Here is a 21,145-nt window from a genome sequence, read left to right as displayed (position 1 = left end):
GGGTGAAGTAAAACTGCAGAACTGGATCCCTGCAGAGCTCTGCCACATCCTGCTTAATGGGCCTTAAAAAACATTTAAGTACAGTATATTTAACATGAAAAACTTCATTAGAAAAACTGCACAAGTTGTCAGCTGAATTGAAAACGCTGCTGCAAATGCTGTAAGCCTGCGTGCTGGATTGCTTCAGTTGATGCTCTTTTTAAGAGTCTGAACCTACAAAACCATTTTTTGAAAATGTTGGGAATGCATGTCGGGAATGCTGTGCATAGTGCAAACCAAAGCACAATCTAATGATCTGCAAATCTCATAAACCTGTATTTTATTCCTAATGAAGCACAAACATATCAGATATTTAAGGTGAGAAAATGCACCATTTCAAGAAAAAAAAGCTCATTTTGGGACAGGTGCAATTTTCCCCACTTCTTTTAGGTTTGTATGATAGAGCTTTACCCTGTAATTGTGGATGGCACCGCAAACTGTCCTCACAGACACTGGAAGTAGAAGTGTTCCTGAGCCCATGCAGTGATTTCCATGACTGAATCATGCCTGTTTTTAATATAGTGCCGCCTGAGGGTATCCAGTGTTGATGTTTGACCTTATCCCTTGTGCACAGAGATTCTCTAAATCTCTTGATGATATTACTGTAGATGATAAGATATTGATGCAGTTTTTTTGCAGAGTGGTGACCCTCTGCCCATCTTTACTTCTCTAAGATGCTCTTTTTATAACCAATCATGTTACTGGCCTGTTGCCAGTTAACCTAATTGGTGGATTTTCCAGCCTTTTGTTGTCCCATTCCAACTGTTTTCAGATGCATCGCTACCATAAAATTCAAAATGAGCTAATATTTTTCACGAAACAGTAAAATGTCTCAGTTTAAATATTTGATGTTGTTCTATTGTGAATGAATATGGGTTTGTTTATTTACTTTTTGTGCAAATCATTGCATTCTGTTTTTATTTACATTTTACACAGCATCCTGATTTTTTTGGAACTGGGTTTGTACAGGCAGAACCCCTCACACTCACTTTTGATCAGCAGACAGCAGAGGGTCTATTCAGGCTAATAAACAGCTGCAGTCTGTGTATGTGTGTGCGTGTGTGTGTGTGGTGTACATGTAGGTGTGTGTGTGCCCTCTGACTAACCATCTACAAGGCTGCCATTATGAAATGTGGCATGTGTACTGTCTCTTTGACTTGATGATTATAAATCAGGACCATCAGGCTCAGATGATCATTCTGTTGTCTCCTAAAAAAAAATTATTTTCAGACATCATTGTCAAAATGGTAAGTCTTCAAAAAAAAGTAGTTTTTAGTGTGCTCCTCTGCGCTTAGCTAAATGTGTCACCTCACAGTTTTATCGCTGCAAAAAAAAAAATACTGTTCCATTTTTATCCAGCTGATGCCAAAACCTATAATATAGAGAAGCAGGGACCTTTTCATGGAGTTTAAAGTGTCCTTTACACAGCAGGTGCCACATCAAGCCGATGCCATCTGTCTCTTGGTGATGGTGATGAACCCTGCCTTCTGAAGTGAGCTGAACCCTCAATCAAAGCACAGAGGGGTGTTTAACAGTATGGCTCTAATGATGCTCTAAATGGGAGGAAAGGGTTTCAGTCCTTTATGTGCCTGCTGGGTTATCTATGATGCCAAAACCGATCCTGCATTAACACAGCCTGTTATGAGTGAGGAGTCTGCAGCATATGGAAAGTAAAGACTTTAGGTAAAACTAGTGGGCTGCTAGACAAATGGCCTGGACACTCTGTCATAAAGCATACTTGAAAGAATATTAAATCAGAGGGTGATTATGCTTTGCTGGAGGAGGATACTATATGGAGAGGCTGCACTGATGGTGATAAATGCTCTTTGCTTAGGCCATGTAATCATTCTCTTCTAATTCCTGACTATTTGCAGAAATTATTTGCCAGTCTCTCTGTTTTGGGGGGGTAATTTTTCACATGAGATAAATCATCCAATAACCTACAGTGTTTTACTCCCAACAGATGCTAACAGAAATCTAAGAGCAACTCACTGTAAATCTGTCAGGGCCACTACAGTCAAAAGAAGGCTGACATTTCTATCTGCAGTCATTTCTATCTGGTGCTGTGGCTCAGTGCTGGGAGCATACCTCCCCACCCGTTCATGTGCATACATGGAAGGCCAGAGGCGTCAGTCAGAGCCAGCATGATACAGTAGGAAGAGGTGGCACAGATGTGGGTTGAAAAGCAGCCTGCAGATGAGGAGCACCTGTGGGTAGACTAAAGCACTGTAAATAGTTTTCCCCATTTGAGATCCTGTCTGAACTAATGCCATTATTAATTAGTAATAAACATTATTTGGCTCTCACTTTTGCTAGCCTGTGGTGGTGGGTGTGGAGAGTGACCATACATACTCACCTTTGCACCGGTTCATCACATCTTCATTACTTTTATTATTATGTTGTCAGAATACACACACGTTCCCCTGTCATCCAAGGATACATGAACAGTCAGTGTTGCCCAGCCAAACAGATACTTTTGCATTAGCTTTGAATTAGAGTATGTTTGTCCTTTTCAACAAGCAAGTTACAACTCACTGCTGAAACATACACATGTGAAATTGTGAGGTTTGTTCTGACCAAGTCAAGATGTCATCTTTGTTATCTCGGTTGATTTTTTTAATTGCTAATGTCCACGGGGTGGTTCTGTGAAGCTAAGCCTGGGTAAGCTGCAAACAGCAACCTCCAGGGCTCAAAAATGAAGTCAGTGAAGAAGTGCAGCTCCTCTGATGGCCAACTGTGACTGGCTCCAAATCAAGTTGGCTTAAATCCCCTAGTTTCACTCTTCATGATAGCTTAACGGTGGGCTTAACGGTCACCTCCGCTGGCTCCCTTCCATCCCTTCCCCTCCCCACCCTACTGCTCCCATGCTATTTGCCTTATATGCTTACTATGCCGAGGTTTTTTTCAACCTCATACTGTGCCCCCATTATGGGGAAAATTAGGAGATGATTTTTTTTCCTCACCTGCCCAATTGTTTCACTTTGTTTCCCTCTTATCTCTTAAATGGCAGCGCCTGTGACAGCAGCAAGGCCACGAAACACTTATCTCCTATGTTTGTCGATTGTCTTTGTTTGTTGGATGGGTGTTCTGGAACGTACTTTTCATTGTATACTTGTGTACAATGATAATAAAGTTGAATCTAATAGCATTTAAACGATAAAGCAACTTGAGAGCAACATTGTTCTGATAATTATCAAGTTTACCAAAACTGTTGTACTAAGTTTAAAAAGAAATGTTTCTATTTAAACAATAGTGTAACTTGAAATGCAGTTTGGAGCATAGAACTGTACTGGAAGAAATCATTACCTCCTTTCTCTTCTTTAACTTCTTTGTTGTCTCTAGAAACAGTAAACATTTCACCTCTTTTTGAGTTCCCAGCCCCTCTGAATTCTTTCGTTCTGTCATCACTGTTTCTGGTTTGCCAAGTAATTGCCTGAATGTTCTGATAGCAGAAGCTGTGCTTTTAGTTTAGGTCTCATCTGTCAGTGGTATCTGAATAGCTTTGATGGTGCATTACGCGTTTAGATCTTTGTACACTTTAGAGCTTTTTTCTGCTTTAATCTGACGCGTCATTGTCTGCCTATAGATTTGCTAGCTGAGCCTTTAGATTTCAGTTGCTTAAATGCACCCCCTCCCCCTTCCCTTTGAGCAAGGCATTAAATTCCATTCAGCTCCAGGGCTGCTGTTATGCTGCTGACCTATGACCTGCCTGCAAAAGCAGCTGCAGGGATTAAATTGAGTCTGACAGTTTACACTGGCCTATTATAGAAGGGTCACCCTATAACTGTATGAGTCCCACATTTAAATCCTACAACACAACCTTCTGCTGAGAAGAGAATGAGCCAAGTGCTGAATGTAACGTATAATGCAGATGTAAACTGCGCTCTGCCTGTGGCTCAGCTTCATCTCACCGAGGGCCAGCTGCGCTCAGCAGGCAGCAGAGTCCTGACAGTTCTGGCTCCATGCGTCTCTCTCTCCTCCATGTTTTTCACTGGAGTTTGCCATTTTGAAATGTTGACTGGTGTAATGAAACGTAATGGGACAATACTAAATGTTGACTTAGGGTGAGCTGTGCACTGGAGTGTTAAAACTGATTAAGTTGATAGTGCCGTTTCGTGTCGGGTAGTGCTCGGTGCAACGCGGTGCTCGTTCAGGGTTAATGCCGTCATCCATGCATGAAGACACAAGTGGGCAGCCCCAAGAAGAGCTGGCTCTTTCTTCCATTTGCCAAGTAGAATTTAGGTTTTCCTCTTTAGGCACTTAATTGAGCTAACAGCTTGTTATTCAGAGGGCTACGCTAGCACGGCCACAGTTACATTGCTGCTGATCGCTGCTCATTAAAGCCCTCACATCGTGCTCTGTCTGCCGGCTACAAATCTTTGCTTTAAAAAGCCAACTTGTGCTTTTAGATGGTGTTAATATATAGTTATTAGTCTGCAGTCTGTATTTTTTCCAAAATGTTGCTAATACACCGCATTTAAAAGTTCTTTTATTCTGGGCCAGTGTTTTTCCCGCACAGAGTATTTATATTGTCTCACATTTGTCTTTGCAAAAATGTCACATTCATGGCTATGAAAGCACCATCGTGTTCACAGTCCATTTCAAGAGTCATACATTGTGTTTAATGCTTAACACAAGCCAGAAAGACATGGAGTGGCGTGATGATACAGAATCCAAGCTAATTAGCTGAATATTAAAAGCACAAGACATGTCAGTTGTGATGTAGCAACAGAGCGATCACCTTGTTCTTTTTATTTGTGTCCTATTTATTAAAAAAACCTATGACTTTTATTTAAGTCTACTCTCTATAGGGATGTAATAAAAGTCCATTTGTATCCATACAGGTACAGTTTACACAAATGTACACAACAAATTACTGGTGCTCTTTAGGGTCAAAAAGGTACATACATATTCCCAAGAAGTGAAAGGATTATTCCTATATTTTCTTCTTTAAGGTGCAATATCAGGAGACAGTTTGTATTTGGCCAAATACAAAATAAAGTGGGCTAACATATTTATTTAACTCTTAGACTAGATGAAAAGCAGTTTATATATATTTACATAAATTTCAGGAGGAAGGGTTTAGGTTCAAACTTGCTCTTGTTCTCCCTTTGCCTGAGGCAGGTGTGACATAAAGAAGCTTTGCAGGTCAGTAAGACTAGGCAGGTACTTTACAAATGTCTCCCCGTTCTAACTGATTTAATAGTAGTATAAAAATTAGTCAGTTCCTAATTTCCCAACTTTTCAAATCTTGAATTTTGTATGGTTACATTAAGGTTGAAAATTGTTGCCAGAGGTTCAACAAATAAGCATCCACTGTCAAGGCACAACCACACCATTAGAACCAGTACTGTTGCAAATCTTCCGCAACCACAAAAACTTGCGACCATTTACACTCGTCAGTGTGTGAGAAAAGTATCATGCCTAATATAATGCTACTCACTTATCCGTGCTTATCATCTGTGCCAAAAATGCATGAATAATGGGCCACTTTGACTGTGTGGCCCAATTAAGTTACTGTAGCAGTTAGCCCATGAGCTACCTATGGTTTGGCAGTTAAGCCTAATATAATGGACCCATTTTAATAAACTATAAAATTCCTCCATAGTGTTTTAGATGAAAATCACAGAGTGAATTCAAGCAGGTCAGAGACTGCTTGTTCACAAAATCAGTGACATAAAAAATCTCCCAAAGAGAACATAAAAATCAATGAAATCAGGCGTCATTAAGCCTGTCTTACATGATTAATAACCATCTTAATGTGATGGCTGTGGATCAGTAGGTAGAGCGTGGGTGGCTCAATACCTGGCTCCTTAAGTCCACATGTTGCCGCATCCTTGGGCAAGATACTGAACCCCAAACTGCCTGCAGTGCATCCATCAGTGGCTCAAAGTAAAAGAAAAAAAAATACTTTGAGCTCTGTTAGTGCGTGATAGCATTATAAAAGTACCAGTCTGTTTAACCTTTTCTTATAGTTTTGAGTATTTCATAATGACAGGAAACTTTCATATTTATGACATCTTAGTTGCACAGTTATGAACGTTGCTTCTCATATTTCAGAGACAGTCACAATTATGAGACTATTTGATATGTTTTGTTGTGTATTTATTTTTGGTGAATTTAATCCTATTTTTATTTTATTTTGGTCAAATGTTCAAAGCTGTTACATCTACAAAAATACAAAAACTAAAGCTTCCAGCATGACCATGATCACCAAAGTCAGCTATAAATATCTACTAATACTATTAAAATACTTAATACTATTAAAATGCCTGATCAATATAAGATTTTAAAACCAATTCTGTGGTTAGCACTGTTGCCTCACAGCAAGAAGCGCCTGGTTCGAATCCACTTTGGCCTTTCTGTGTGGAGTTTGCATGTTTGGGTGGGTTTTTTCCAGGTAGTCCAGTTTCCTCCCACAGTCCAAAGATGTGGGGTTAGGTTAACTGGTCATTCTAAATTGCCTGTAGTTGTGAATGTGAGGTGAATGGTTGTCTGTCTCTCTGTGTTAGCCCTGTGACAGGCTGGTGACCTCTCCAGGGTGTATCCTGCCTCTCGCCCTATGATAGATGGGATAGGCTCCAGTCCCCCGCGCCCCTGAAAAGGATAAGCGGAAGAAAATGGATGGGTGGATGGATGCTCCAGCCATTATAAGTGTCAATACAGATAGATCAGCAAATAGCTAGTATTGACCGATGATACTAGCTCATGATGGCAAAAACCACCAATAAATTGGTTGGGCTCTAAGTGTGTGTCAGGTCCCTTACTGAAGTCAGGTCAAACACGTGTGTATGTTTTGTTGTGAATAAAGCAAAAGGAATTAAGGAACTCATTGTAAAGTTTTTTAAATATGGTCAAAGTAGTGGTGTCTTAGCAGATTTGCTTTGTTTACAGATCACCAAGAGACATCTGTTTTGTTGTTTTACCTTCAGAGGCATCACCCAGCCCTGTAAAGACCTCCCCAGAAACATCTCCTATGACCTCCCCACGACAACGTCGTGACTCGGACCGCTACTGCCAGCTATGCAACGCCTGGTTCAATAACCCTGGCATGGCTCAGCAACATTATGATGGCAAAAAGCACAAGAAGAACGCTGCCAGAGCAGATCTCCTGGAACAGCTGGGCAAGACCCTGGACATGGGAGTGATGAAAGGTAATACACATATATTTTCAGTACATCAATATATCCTAAATGATGTTCATACTTTTTTTTATTATTATTAAAGTAGGCAGCAAAAAAGGGTATTCATTATCAGATGGAGCTTATGAAAGAAGGTCAGCTTATTTTTTTTTTTTTTTTTTGCCTTTTGGAGACCTGTGATTTTTAAGGGTAAGAATTTTTCATAAAAATACAAACGAGAATGATGTTTTCAGGTGTCTGATACCACCAATAGAGAATGAGGAGAGCATACAGCACAAATAAAGTAGAGTTTCAGAGCTCACAATAACAAATTCACAATGAAATAACCGTAATAGGCATACATGAATAACAGGGTTCTAGCCAGCCAGCACAGTGTTGTAAACACTGCTTTGTCAATACGTCAAATAACCATTAATGCTGTCCTCATCTAAAGCTCAATATATACACTCAGCACAAATATCTAATCAACCAATCACATGGCAACACCTTGTGTATTTAGGCATGTAGACATGTCAAGGTGACCCATTAAAGCATGGATCCATCCAGTGGTATCAACACCTGAGGCTGGTGGTAGTGGTGAAATAGTGAGGGGGATATTTTCTTGGCATAGTTTGGGCCCCTTAGTCCAACTGAGCATAATTTAAATGCCACATCCTAACTAAGTATTGTTGCTGTGTCCATCCCTTCATGACCACAGTGTACGCATCTTCAGATGGCTGCTTCCAGCAGGATAGCACACCGTGTTATGAAGCTCAGATCCAAAGCATAGATTATTTCAAACTGGTTTCTTGGACATGACAATGAGTTCATTATATTTTACTGTGAAATGAATGAGCTCACTGAGATCGAGTGACTGCTCCACGGTCATCACATCTCAATCCAACACCTTTGGGATGCAGGGGAACAGTTGAGTCACATCATGGATGTTTAGCTGACAAAACTGCAACAACTGGGTGATGCTGGCATGTCAGTATGGACCATAATTTCTGAAGAAAGTTTCCAGCACCTTCTTGAATCTGTGCCACAAAGATTTAAGATAGTTCTGAAAGCAAAATGGGGTCCAACCAGGAACTAGCAAGATCTACCTCATAAAGTGGCTGGTGAGTGTATTTTGTTTATATTTTATGAAGCTACTGCTGTCAAATGTCTAATATCTTTTGTTTTGGGGATTAAGTGATTTCTTATTAAACGCTGTAGGTAATAATGTGATTTGCATAACCTAATATTAATTAGCAATAGGGAGCAGCATTACATTTGTTAACATCTGTGACTATTTATTAGTCCTGCTCTGTGGAGCTGAAAAGTAACCCTCTTGACTTCAGTTGTCAGCTTGACTCTTCGTGGAGGCCACCAGCGTGTCACAAGCTGTTAATTTTACAGAGAAAGAGGAGAGAACTTTCTTGCTTTTCATTTCCCAGTTACAATATGTCAATAACAATTACACAATATTATTCCAGCTGGCAGAGTGTTGGCTGCCAGAAGAGCACAAGGAGCCCAGAGGTGTTGTAAAGGGCATCAGAGCATGACTCCACCAAATGGGAGAAACAAGTACTCGCAACTGATTGGTCACAGACTCCTAACTCAGAGCCTGATTGGTTACTTTTGCTAATTGAGGGCAAACTGGGTGGTTTGTTCAGCTGCGTTATGTTGGCTAAGGTTTCGAGTACATGATGTCTATTTCAGGAATGTATATATTTTATCTTTGGTGTTTCCTGACTGCAGATGTTTATGGAGCTACGTGGCCCCATATGGCAAATCCATTATCACAAATTTAGGTGTGAAAATAAATCCTACTCTAAACCTCAAAGTTCATGTATACGCAGGGGTGACATTCTGATTTAAAATGTCTAAATGCAACTTTGAAATGGTAGTTTGTGCTTTTATAAACTCTCATCTCATTCACTGCAACATGTTTCTTCGTAGAATTAGTGAGGCCTCCATTGCTCGCCTACGGCTGATGCAAAATGCCACTGTTTGATTTTTAACAAGTAAGCAAGAGCACATCTCTCCAATTTTCACTTCCCTTCACTGGCTTCCACTTCATTTACAAATGCATTGCAAAATTTTCTTTGTTTTTAATTCTCTTAATGGTCGTGACATTCAGATATTTTATCTGTTTCTACTGCTGCACCCATATATCCCATCTTGTTCTTACGGGTCAGCAGACCACTTGCTTTCACTTGGTCCAAAGATGCATTGCAAACACAGAGATGATGGAGCTTTCGCAGCTGCCGCTCCAAAATTGTGGAATGATTCGTCATTGGGCAGGCTCCTTAACTTGCTCTCTTTAAATCTCATTTTAAACCACACTTTTATTCCCAGGCTTTCGACCCAGTGTGTTATGTTGACTGATTTTAATTTAGTTTTTCTGTACTTCTATATTGTTAACTTCTGCAGCTCTTATGTGTTTTTTACACCCTGGCCTGTGTTTATCTTTTATATTTGGTCAGCCTGTATTTTTTCTTTTTTAAGTACTATATAGGCAAAGGGGTATGGTATGGTATGGTATGGTATGGTATGGTATGGTATGGTATGGTATGGTATGGTATGGTATGGTATGGTATGGTATAATATGGTATGGTATAATGACTAAATCCACCATTATTTTGCACAATAAGCAGGTCATGAGTAATATCATAGACATGGTGCTGTAATGTGTGCTGATGGGGATGGTGGTATTGTTCTCTGGGTTAGATTTTGGCTTGGGGAGATTGGGGGAAATTATGTTTAGCATGGTTACACTTCCTCCCTGGTCACATTTAATGGTGACCATCGGCGTTTGCTGGGACAGAGTGGGGGCCTTGAGGAGACGGAAGATAAACTAGCTTGTTTCAGGCTGTGGATGAATTGGGAGGCTGTATAAAATGCCAGTATAAATTAATGCCTTATTTAGTCCATAGGGAGGACCAGAGTAAAGAGAGCTGGAAATGAGCATATTAGATCATTGCTAAAGATGTATTTCTGATATGCAAAGAGATATTTTCTGGCTGTTTACATGTCTGTGCTGATCAGTGACAGTCAAGTCAGGGGGTCGTAACAGCGTCCGAACACTTCAGCTGCTGTTTCATGCCAGTTTTGAGGTCTGTTTTGGATCATTGTCCTCTTGTAGAACAATAATTCTTCTCAGTTTCACTTCACGACTAACTGCATGGAGTCTGCATCCAGAATTTGCTGATTTGTAGTAAAACCCATTCTTCACTCTATTTTTGTTATGTTATCTGAACCACTGGCTGCCACACAGCCCCAAAACAGAATATTTCTGCTTCACTGCTTAACAACCGGCTGTGTTTTCAATGATTGTGGCCAAAGAGCTCAATTTGAACTTTTTTGTAATGTGGCTATAACAAATTTGCAGACTTTCATGATTCCAGTGACTGCCTTGTGTAGACTGCGTTTGTGCATCATTTCTACACATGTACTGTAGCAATGATGGTGCACTCTGCCATGCCAGCTAAACCTTTCTGCAGCTTCTTTGCAATCGTATTTGGGCTTTGCTTCTGTAGGACTTGTTTTGTTTAGGAATTTATTTTTTTTAACCTTTATCTGACCAGTCACAGTAAATTGTGCTGTTTTCCTCCCTGCCACCAACTCATATCACAAAAGGTGATCCACCCTGTGGCAGGTCAGTGACCAGGCACAGCAGTTGTTTTCCTCTCTTGCTTTTACCCATGCCCAGCTATTTAGTTTTCATCAACCCTCACTGGAAACACAACAAGCTTTCTCTTTTTGACATAGCAGGGACCACCTGCTTGCTGGCTAAAGTGAATCTTGAATTCAGTGAAGATTCATGATGTAACATCCCCACAACTCTAACAAAACTTGCTTGAAGTTTGATAGATAACGGTGGAAGAAGCTAATGGATAAAATATGTTGTAATATCATTATTAACCTACATTGGCCCTGTTAACTGATATTTGCAGATAAAAGTACATATATCAATGTCAGTTACTGATATTTATCTGTTTTACACATCAGTCTGCAACTCACTCATTAAGCTGTGCGTTTTCTACCACTTTTCCAGGTCTGGACTGCATAGGCAGCAGTCTAAGCAGAGATATCTAGACTTCCCCCTCTCAGCCACCACTCAGCTCTTCCAGAAGGATACCAAAACATTCCCAACATACCCACAAAACAGACCCATGTCCTGGGTCTGCCCTGGGTCTCCTCCCATTAGGAAATGCCAAAACCACCTCTTTTAGGAGGTGCCCAGGAAGCATCCTAGTCAGTTCCCTGAACAAACTCAATTATATATCTGCTTTCGATACTATGGAGCAGAGGCTGTACTCTGAGCCCCTCCTGAATAACCAAGCATCTCATGCTCAGTTGTTAAGGGGAAAGCTCATTTTTGCCATCATCTTATTCTTTAAGTCACCAATCACAGCTCATGGCCATATTGGGGTAGATTGGCCTAGATTAAGGTAGGAACCGCTAAATTGACCAAGTTCACCTTTGCATTCAGTTCTCTCAACTCTGTAGATACCGCACCGTGTTTAATAGTGTGATGAAGAGCTGAAAGGAGGAAAGTACTTTTTTATAATGAAGATTTCTTTGTTTCCTCGACACAAAGTGGGAAATAAATAACAACAAAGACAAAATAGGCATTGAGAGAAAATGATATCAGCATCAGCTACTGGCCAGATTACATTTTAAACACTGGTATTGGTTTCAGCTCAGAATTTTGCATCACTGGGTGTTTGAAAAGTATGACTAAGTTTTCTAAAGCAACTGAAAAGGAATTGTTTCAAAATGAAGACATACTTTGTTAACAGGTTCAGTGCTATGCAAATGAATCAAAGAATACACTGCTCCAACAATCCTCTTATAACAAGTGTTGATCTCAATGAATATTCATTCGAGATTTGCACATAAAAATGAAAGACAGCTGGTGCTGCAAAGTTTAAGCCCTTCATATCTTTACCTTCATCTGTTCTCAACAATGCCTGTTTTTACTGTGTTAAGAGGAGATGAATTTGCCACTTTCAGTCATTATGGAGAGGCAGAAAATGCCAGCATGCTAGCTGTACTATTCAGCACTTGGACTAATGAGCATTACTCTCTGGTGATTATCAATTAGTAATGAAGTGGCAAATTGTCCTATCAGGCAAAACCAGCAGTATGAGCCCACGAGAGGAGAATGGAACTGCAGCAGGCCTTGCAGGCAGCCGGGATGCTGCTGCTGTTTCCTTTCTGCATTTCCTCTTTTCATCTCTCCTCTTTGTCGTCTCCCTTTTTTTCTCTCCTCTCTCTGACCTCGCGCACTTGTCAGCCTGCTACGAAAAAGTGCAGTCCGACTCTAATAAAGCAGGAGTTGGCATCATCTCTTGCTTGTGGTTGTTGTTGTTGTTGTCGTGTGCACAGAGATGTGCAGCATTGAAAAGATGAAGGCAAAGACATGAGGTGGAATATGGATAAAAAGAATAAAGAGACCGCTAAGTCATTAGCACTATTAGTACAAATGTAGACACCCTCCAGAGGTCATCACCTAGCGTAGTTTTGATCAACACATGATAAAATCCTTTGTTATTTTAAGTGCTGTGTATCCAAAAACAGTGCAGGTTAACTGTATGAACATACTGTTATGATGTCCCTTCTCACCTGTTCTCTTTGGCTAAATGGATTTACAGTATTTCTGAACTGCTAACTCACATTTCCCAAGTCCACCACCCATTTTCCCAAAACCTTTAAACACAAATCTAAAAACTCAAGCTAATTCCCCAAAAATCCAATACTTTCCCATCAAAATCAAATAATAACTACAGAAAACAGTGACCTGTGTGCAAAACTGTGGTGAAGTCACACACACAGCAAGTAATACATCTATTCACAGAGACCATCTGTCACACACTACATCAAATAATTTAAGACACAGCAGCCAGTCAACAGAAAATGGTTATTTGAAGTGTGTACAGTGAAACACTACCATAGTCAGAGTGACATGACAGTGCTGAATGTAGACAAAAAAGAAATAAGAAAAAAAAAACAAACAAATGAAAAGCACAGCACTGTAGGACACAGATTCAGTCTGCACCATCATGTCTGTGCGCGAGGTCCGGCCACAGGACCTCATCCACGTCACAGGCAATGCGCTCCCGTGCCAGGCAACGGGGGGAAACCCCCTTGTGTGCCAAATCCAGCCTTGTCAGGACTCTACAGTAACATCGTCACATGCATGTTCCATTGCCTCCAATATATTCTCCCTGGTGTAGGAAGAATACACCTTCCACCTCCACACTGAGAAAACCCCTCTATTGGATTGAGGAAGGGGCTGTAAGGTGGATGGAACACGGTGATGTAGCGCTAGTTGTTTGCGAACCACTCGCGTATCTGGATGGCACGGTGAAAGTTCACATGTCCCAAACTATGACGTATACAGGGGGCACTGCTTGCCGATCCGGCTGTTCACACGGAGCCATGTGATCCTGTAGACCACCCAGGAATGTGAGGAGATGTCCGGTGTTGTTATGGCTCGAGGTTAGCATGATGGTGAAGGACCCCCCCCAGTTACCAATGGCTGCACAGAGGGTGACATTGACACCCTGCTGGTCAGGGACTCCCACATGATGCGTGAAAAGGGTGCTCCTGCCACCCGCATGTGTTCGTTGTTCAATTCTGGGAAAGGGGGAGTGCACTTGGACACTGCACTGTAATGAACATCACAGTACTTGCAGTGTGGCGTACCGTATGCCAAATGTTGTACAGCATGGAACTGTGAATGTCCTGATGATGCTGCCACAAAGAACCTGCTCAGATTGGGTTGGGCTCTTTGTCCTCCTTCCCTCATTGTTATCCTGCGGACGAGGACATGGTTTGTTTTCTCAGTCGTCCTCGTCCCCTTCCTCCTCGTCCACCATCTTTCACACGCGCTCTTCCTCCTCTGCCTCTCTGTATGTGTCTGTCCATTGTAGATGCACAGGTGCCACCAGCACACTAAACTGACTTTTATCCTGCCCTGTTGATCTGGTCACATCATTTGACAAATGAGTGCTCAATTGTGAGTTGCTGTGTGTAACTCCTGACAGCAGTGTTGGAGTTGTGTTCACATTCTGCTGCCGGTGTTTACAGTTTTGCAACAATGTGTTCAGTGACTGAGACTGTGTTTAAGGTTCGGCAACATAGGTGTGAAGTGTGTTTAGTGACTGAGAATGTGTTTGTTGTTACAGGAAAAAGAGTGATTGAGTTGCACCAGATGTAGCTAAGTGCCAGAACTGTGTTCACGTTTTGGCCAGAAGAGTGAGTGATTCGAGAAGTTCATTTAGGCTACTGTGGATTTGATTCAGGGAATGGGGTTTAGTGTTTTAGCGATTGTGAAATACTATAAATTGTCTTGGTATAACTTTCCATCTTTATGCTCTAATAGTCTATTCGATCCCTCCATCATTTGGTGCTCATTCTGTTCAAAGCTAGCAGTAGTATTGAGATGTAACGGTGAGGACTGTAAAGTTTGTAGAAAGGTAAATGGGATGGAAAATGAATTGTGCTAGATAGTCCATTAAGACACTAATGTGGAAAGATTATGTAAGCACTTCTGCTTGGTTAGCACTGCAGTGGGTTTAAAAGAGATGATCTCTTTTCTTTTCACGTTCATTCTGTTCTTTTTTGTTTTTTAATTACAAGAAAAACTGGTTGGATTTTATCTCAGAAACAGATACACTTGTATTTGTGTGAACTTTTTTTTTTCTCATGATACCCATTCCAGTACTGTGTGGAAATCCATCCATCCATCAAATTAACCCTTTATCCAAACCCATTATAGTTTTGGGGAAGCTGGAGCTTTCCCAGCTGTCATAGTGTGAGGGGTGGGGTATAAGCAAGCAGCCGCTTCTGCTTCTGTTCTGATAGCTAACAGATGAAATTTAGCCAGACGCAGTGCTGTGCAAACAACAATTAGCTAGAACCCTGATTCATAGAACACTATTCTACACACATAGAGGACTTTATCTAGCTCACATCCAGGACTAATTTAGAATCACCAATTAACCTGTCTTTGGACTGTTGGAGAGGAAACTGAGTAAAATCAATATTTGGTATGATCACATTTCTTCTTTAACATATCCTGAACTCTCTCAGGCAAGTATTGAATACGGTGGCGGAAAGGACATCTCCCTTCCAACTAATCGCGTTTTACATAAGTGCCGAGCGACCGGCTACATACGTAGTACACCAAAGGCGGAGGAGACGAGAAATCGTAAGGTTATCGTACTTGGCAGGACATTTTCATTTGTACCTGCACCTTCAGACTCAAGATATGAAGGATCATACCTATGTTTTATCAAAGAAGAAGGGGTCCACATCACCAAAGAAGCGAAAATATCAAGGAACGAGATAATGCAACCAGCATCTTAATAAAATGTCGTCCTCTTCCACCTCACCTTAAACCTCATCTCGTAAACTGAATTCAGGGCTCTAACATATGAAAACATGCATAAACATGCTTATTTATTCCCAATATTGTTGCAATTACTTATTGTCAGCAGACGTGACCCTACAGTCTCCGGACAGCTGACGAGAGCCAGCTAAACAACAGCAGTTGGTTATAAGCTAACATTATACCAGCTAATCTTGGGATCGAGTGTCATAAAAATCACACTTTCCCTCTGATAAACAGTTTGATTCCATTCTCACTTTTTATTCACTAAGCTTCAGAGTCCAACAGTTTTACATCCACCACAGGCTAACAGCAACTAACAGAGGCTTACAGTTGCTAACAGGCTAACAGCAGCAAAAACAACAGTGCTTACTGAAAAAAAAAAAAAAAAAGGTCCATCATGTCCTCAGCAATCTCAGTATTGGTATCTCCTTTCACAAAGTTTTACAACCTCTTACAGAGTAAATAAAGGCTTCTCATCCAGCATAGGCAGCTTAGGTAAACAGCTGACTGACAGTTTTTTCCACAGATTATAAAAAACTCTGGGGTGATATGGTCTAAACAGTAGTACTGTAGAAGCTAGGGTTGTGCACGACTAGTGGACTAGACGACTACAGACCTACTAATCATTTAATCTAGTTATTAAGATTTTAATTGATGTCCAGTGCCAGTAAATTGTTGTCCTAAATGTTATGCAGCCATGTGTCACCAGATGGCGCTGCAGCCCTGACATCGTTGTAGACTCTGTTAATGTTATTGAATTAAATTTTTTTTCTAGGCCTAATATTGTTAGTTATTTTGAAGGCAAAAGAATACGATCATGGATACAAACAGCAGAAATTGGTTTTCGCCAAAGGGTAGCTGGGCTCTCCCTTAGAGGGAGCATAACCTTAAGTAGTCATCAGGAATAGTTCCCCAGGCTTTTTGAAGGACATTCAAAGCTCTTCTTTGGATGTTGGCAGCCTTTTTGTCATGGCCGGGGAGGAAACGGGCGAGGAAGGGCAAAAACGCAGGACTCCAGAGGTAACTTAAAAGGGCGTTTATTCAGGTAAGGGGGGAACACAAATACCAAAAAAACCTCGGAAGGGAGACGGAGGGCAGGCACAGGGAACACAGGAACACAGGAACACACGGGCACACAACGTCAACGACGCGACCAGGAGCATGGGAAACACAAGACTTAAATACACAGAGGGGCTGATGAGGGAAGAGGAAACAGGTGGGCACACAGGTGATTATGATTACCCTAACGGGGGGAAAGCAAAACTGAAGACAAGGAACAGACGACCATCAAAGTAAAACAGGAAGCCAGAAAGGGGGAGACAAAGACGCAGACGCAGACTAGACACCAGGAAAACATGTGGAACAAGATGACAACAAAGAAACCGAGAAATAACAACACTAAGAAAACATAACACTGGGCCACCGGCCCAGGACATGACAGTACCCCCCCCCTCAAAGGCCGGCCCCCGACGGCCACAAACAAAAGAAAAACCAAACCCAGACCAGGGCGGGAGGTGGGGGACCAGGACGGAGGGACCAAACAACACAAAACACAGGAACCCAAAACAGAACCACAGAGCAGAACCAAAAATCAACGGCAAGAGCCGGAACAGACACCCCAAAAAAGACAGAAGGCAACCAAAAAAAAAAAAACCGAAACAATCTTGGGGGTTAACAAGGGTCAGAAAAACAAAAACAAACACAGGAACCAGAACAAAAGGCGACGGCACAAGGCCGGAAACAGTGCAAGGAAACGCCCCGACCAAGAGCAAAAACAAACCAAAAACAGCAATCGGCAGGGGGAAAACAGTCGAAACAAAACCCAGGCGAAGAGGCAAAACAGTTCAGGAGGTCTGCTGGGACATCCAAGGCGGAAAACAGACAGTTCAGGGGAGTCCATGTGAAAACCAAAACAAAAATACACACAGTTCAAGGAGGTCGACCGCGCTCCCAGCGGCGGCGACGACGAGACAGGACTGGAGGCCGACCGCGCTCCCAGCGGCGGCGGCGGCGACGAGGAGACAGGACTGGAGGCCGACCGCGCTCCCAGCGGCGGCGGCGGCGACGAGGAGCAGGCACTGGAGGCCGACCGCGCTCCCAGCGGCGGCGGCGACGACGAGGAGGAGTCACTGGAGGCCGACCGCGCTCCCAGCGGCGGCGGCGGCGACGAGGAGCAGGCACTGGAGGCCGACCGCGCTCCCAGCGGCGGCGGCGGCGACGAGGAGCAGGCACTGGAGGCCGACCGCGCTCCCCGCGGCGGCGGCGACGACGAGGAGGAGTCACTGGCGGCCGACCGCGGGGCAGGCGGCGGCGGCGACGGGGAGCAGACACTGGAGGCCGACCGCGGGGCATGCGGCGGCGGAGACGGGCGACCCCGGGCTCTGGTGGGGAACCCTCGGGCCACGTGGAGCGCTCGGACTGAGCAGAGACCCCCACCGGCTCGGACTGAGCGGGGCCCTCTGGCGCGGAGCGCTCGGACTGAGCGGGACCCTCTGGTGCGGAGCGCTCGGACTGAGCGGGACCCCCTGGCTCGGGGCGCTCGGACTGAGCGGAGACCCCCATCGGCTCGGACTGAGCGGGGCCCTCTGGCGCGGAGCGCTCGGACTGAGCGGGACCCTCTGGCGCGGAGCGCTCGGACTGAGCGGGGCGCTCGGACTGAGCGGAGACCCCCATCGGCTCGGACTGAGCGGGACCCTCGTGCGCGGAGCGCTCGGACTGAGCGGGACCCTCTGGCGCGGAGCGCTCGGACTGAGCGGGACCCCCTGGCTCGGACTGAGCGGAGACCCCCATCGGCTCGGACTGAGCGGGACCCTCTGGCGCGGAGCGCTCGGACTGAGCGGAGACCCCCACCGGCTCGGACTGAGCGGGGCCCTCTGGCGCGGGGCGCTCGGACTGAGCGGACCCCCTGGCTCGGACTGAGCGGAGACCCCCATCGGCTCGGACTGAGCGGGACCCTCTGGCGCGGAGCGCTCGGACTGAGCGGGACCCCCTGGCTCGGACTGAGCGGAGCCCATGGGCTGAACGGGGCCTACATAGTGAGGCACCGGATGCGTAGGCTGGGACCGCGGAACAGGACACACTGCTGCTTTATTGAGCAGCAGGGGCTGCTCGGGGAATAGCCGAGGTGCAGGGGACTGCGTGGAAGCAGGCCGGGAGACGACTGGCTGCGTGGAAGCAGGCCGGGAGACGACTGGCTGCGTGGAAGCAGGCCGGGAGACGACTGGCGGCGTGGAAGCAGGCCGGGAGACGACTGGCTGCGTGGAAGCAGGCCGGGAGACGACTGGCTGCGTGGAAGCAGGCCAGGAACTAGCTGACACTGGGGACCGAGGAAGAGCTACTGGAACTGACTGAGAGTGGAGTGGACAGGGAGCGACAGGGGCTGGGGCTGACTGAGTGCTAGGGGAGCGACAGGAGCTGGGGCTGACTGAGTGCTAGGGGGATGACAGGGGCTGGAGCAGACTGAGTGCGAGGGAGAGCGACAGGGGCTGGAGCAGACTGAGTGCGAGGGAGAGCAACAGGGGCTGGAGCAGACTGAGTGCGAGGGAGAGCTACCGGGGCTGGAGCAGACTGAGTGCGAGGGAGAGCTACCGGGGCTGGAGCAGACTGAGTGCGAGGGAGAGCTACAGGGGCTGGAGCAGACTGAGTGCGAGGAGAGCTACAGGGGCTGGAGCAGACTGAGTGCGAGGGAGAGCTACAGGGGCTGGAGCAGACTGAGTGCGAGACAGCGCTGCTGGCTGCGTGGGAGCAGCCTGAGGGCTAGGGAGATCTGGCTGCGTGGAAACAGAGAGGTGAGAGCTAGCTGACACTGGGGCCTGAGAGGGAGCTGACTGAGAGGGCACTAAAACAGCTGACACTGGGGACCGAGGGAGAGCGACTGGAGCTAGAGCTGACTGAAGGCGAGGGAGAGCGACTGGAGCTAGAGCTGACTGAAGGCGAGGGAGAGCGACTGGAGCTAGAGCTGACTGAAGGCGAGGGAGAGCGACTGAGGCTGACTGAGACCCTGCTGCTGCAGCTAACACAGAAGACCGATGCGAAGGCTTGGACCTGGCTGCCCCCACCCGCGGAACAGGTACGGGTGCAGAGGTCAGCCCGTCCGTGGCTGCCCCCACCCGCGGAACAGGTACGGGTGCAGAGGTCAGCCCGTCCGTGGCTGCCCCCACCCGCGGAACAGGTACGGGTGCAGAGGTCAGCCCGTCCGTGGCTGCCCCCACCGGAGGAACAGGTACGGGTGCAGGGGAAGCTGGAGCTAAGGGAGCTGGAGCAGGGTGAGCAGAGGGAGCTGGAGCTAACTGAGGGGTCTGGGACTGCGACTGAGGGGGAGCTGGAGCTACAGCTGACTGGGAACCCTGCGACTGAGGGGGAGCTGGAGCTACAGCTGACTGGGAACCCTGCGACTGAGGGGGAGCTGGAGCTACAGCTGACTGGGAACACTGCGACTGAGGGGGAGCTGGAGCTACAGCTGACTGGGAATACTGGGAAGAAGCTAAGGGAACTGACAGGAGTGGCTGAGAGGCTGCAGCAGTGGTCTGTGGTGCTGGCTGTAGGTGAAGGGTGGTGATTACAAAGTCTTTCACTAACCCGTGCAAGGAGTCCAACAGCCAAGGGAAACTGGCAATCAGGTCTTGAAGCCTGGTGGTGATGGCTTCCTGTTCCTCCTTACACGGGTCAGATAACAAGTCCAAGCATAATCGGTCCACTCTTCGGATCAGAATTTTCCTGCTCTCCTCTGAGAGGGAGGAAGCAGCAGAGTACATGACGTCATGAACAGGAACAGTCACTTTCGGAACAGAACAGACTCACTCACTGTGTCGGTGGGCTGAAGTTGCTCTTTCTGCTGCTGAGAGCCAAACTTCCACCCCACGGAAGCAGGCTGAAGACTCGCCTGTGCAGACGGCTGGGATAGCCGTGGCGTTATACCATGCGGCGCCGGAAAAAACTCCTCCCGCAGCTGCCGGGAAACCCTCCTCCCCCTTGCTGCTCCGTCTGTGAGAGGGAAGAGGGGCGAGCGAACGGAGAGGCAGGTGAGGGAGCGGCCGGCGCCAAAAACAGTCCGCCCACGGGGCAGACCTGCGGTTTAGGCGGGGGCGGTGAGCGGCGTCGCCGGGGACCATTCAAAAAAGCTGGTCCCCCCAGCGCCAGGCGAGTGCCGTTGTAGCGGCCGGAGCTTGCAGGGTCTTTACTATGGTCGCGGCGTGCTGTCATGGCCGGGGAGGAAACGGGCGAGGAAGGGCAAAAACGCAGGACTCCAGAGGTAACTTAAAAGGGCGTTTATTCAGGTAAGGGGGGAACACAAATACCAAAAAAACCTCGGAAGGGAGACGGAGGGCAGGCACAGGGAACACAGGAACACAGGAACACACGGGCACACAACGTCAACGACGCGACCAGGAGCATGGGAAACACAAGACTAAATACACAGAGGGGCTGATGAGGGAAGAGGAAACAGGTGGGCACACAGGTGATTATGATTACCCTAACGGGGGGAAAGCAAAACTGAAGACAAGGAACAGACGACCATCAAAGTAAAACAGGAAGCCAGAAAGGGGGAGACAAAGACGCAGACGCAGACTAGACACCAGGAAAACATGTGGAACAA

General features: G+C 45.6%; 1 protein-coding gene across 1 annotated transcript in view; it reads left to right on the top strand.

Annotated features, from left to right (window-relative positions):
* LOC115786213 (zinc finger matrin-type protein 4-like) overlaps positions 1-11,243 on the top strand; it is a 120,988-nt gene extending 109,745 nt beyond the window's left edge. The window contains exons 5-6 of the mRNA XM_030738269.1: positions 6,972-7,193; positions 11,203-11,243. Of these exons, the coding sequence (XP_030594129.1) occupies positions 6,972-7,193; positions 11,203-11,243 (263 nt within the window). The remainder of the gene's footprint in view (positions 1-6,971; positions 7,194-11,202) is intronic.
* Positions 11,244-21,145: the final 9,902 nt, after the last annotated feature.

The sequence above is a fragment of the Archocentrus centrarchus genome, chromosome 9 (assembly GCF_007364275.1).
Source record: "Archocentrus centrarchus isolate MPI-CPG fArcCen1 chromosome 9, fArcCen1, whole genome shotgun sequence".
Taxonomy (NCBI): Eukaryota; Metazoa; Chordata; class Actinopteri; order Cichliformes; family Cichlidae; genus Archocentrus; species Archocentrus centrarchus.
The sequence above is the reverse complement of the archived record's forward strand: the minus strand, read 5'-3'. Positions and strand labels throughout refer to the sequence as shown.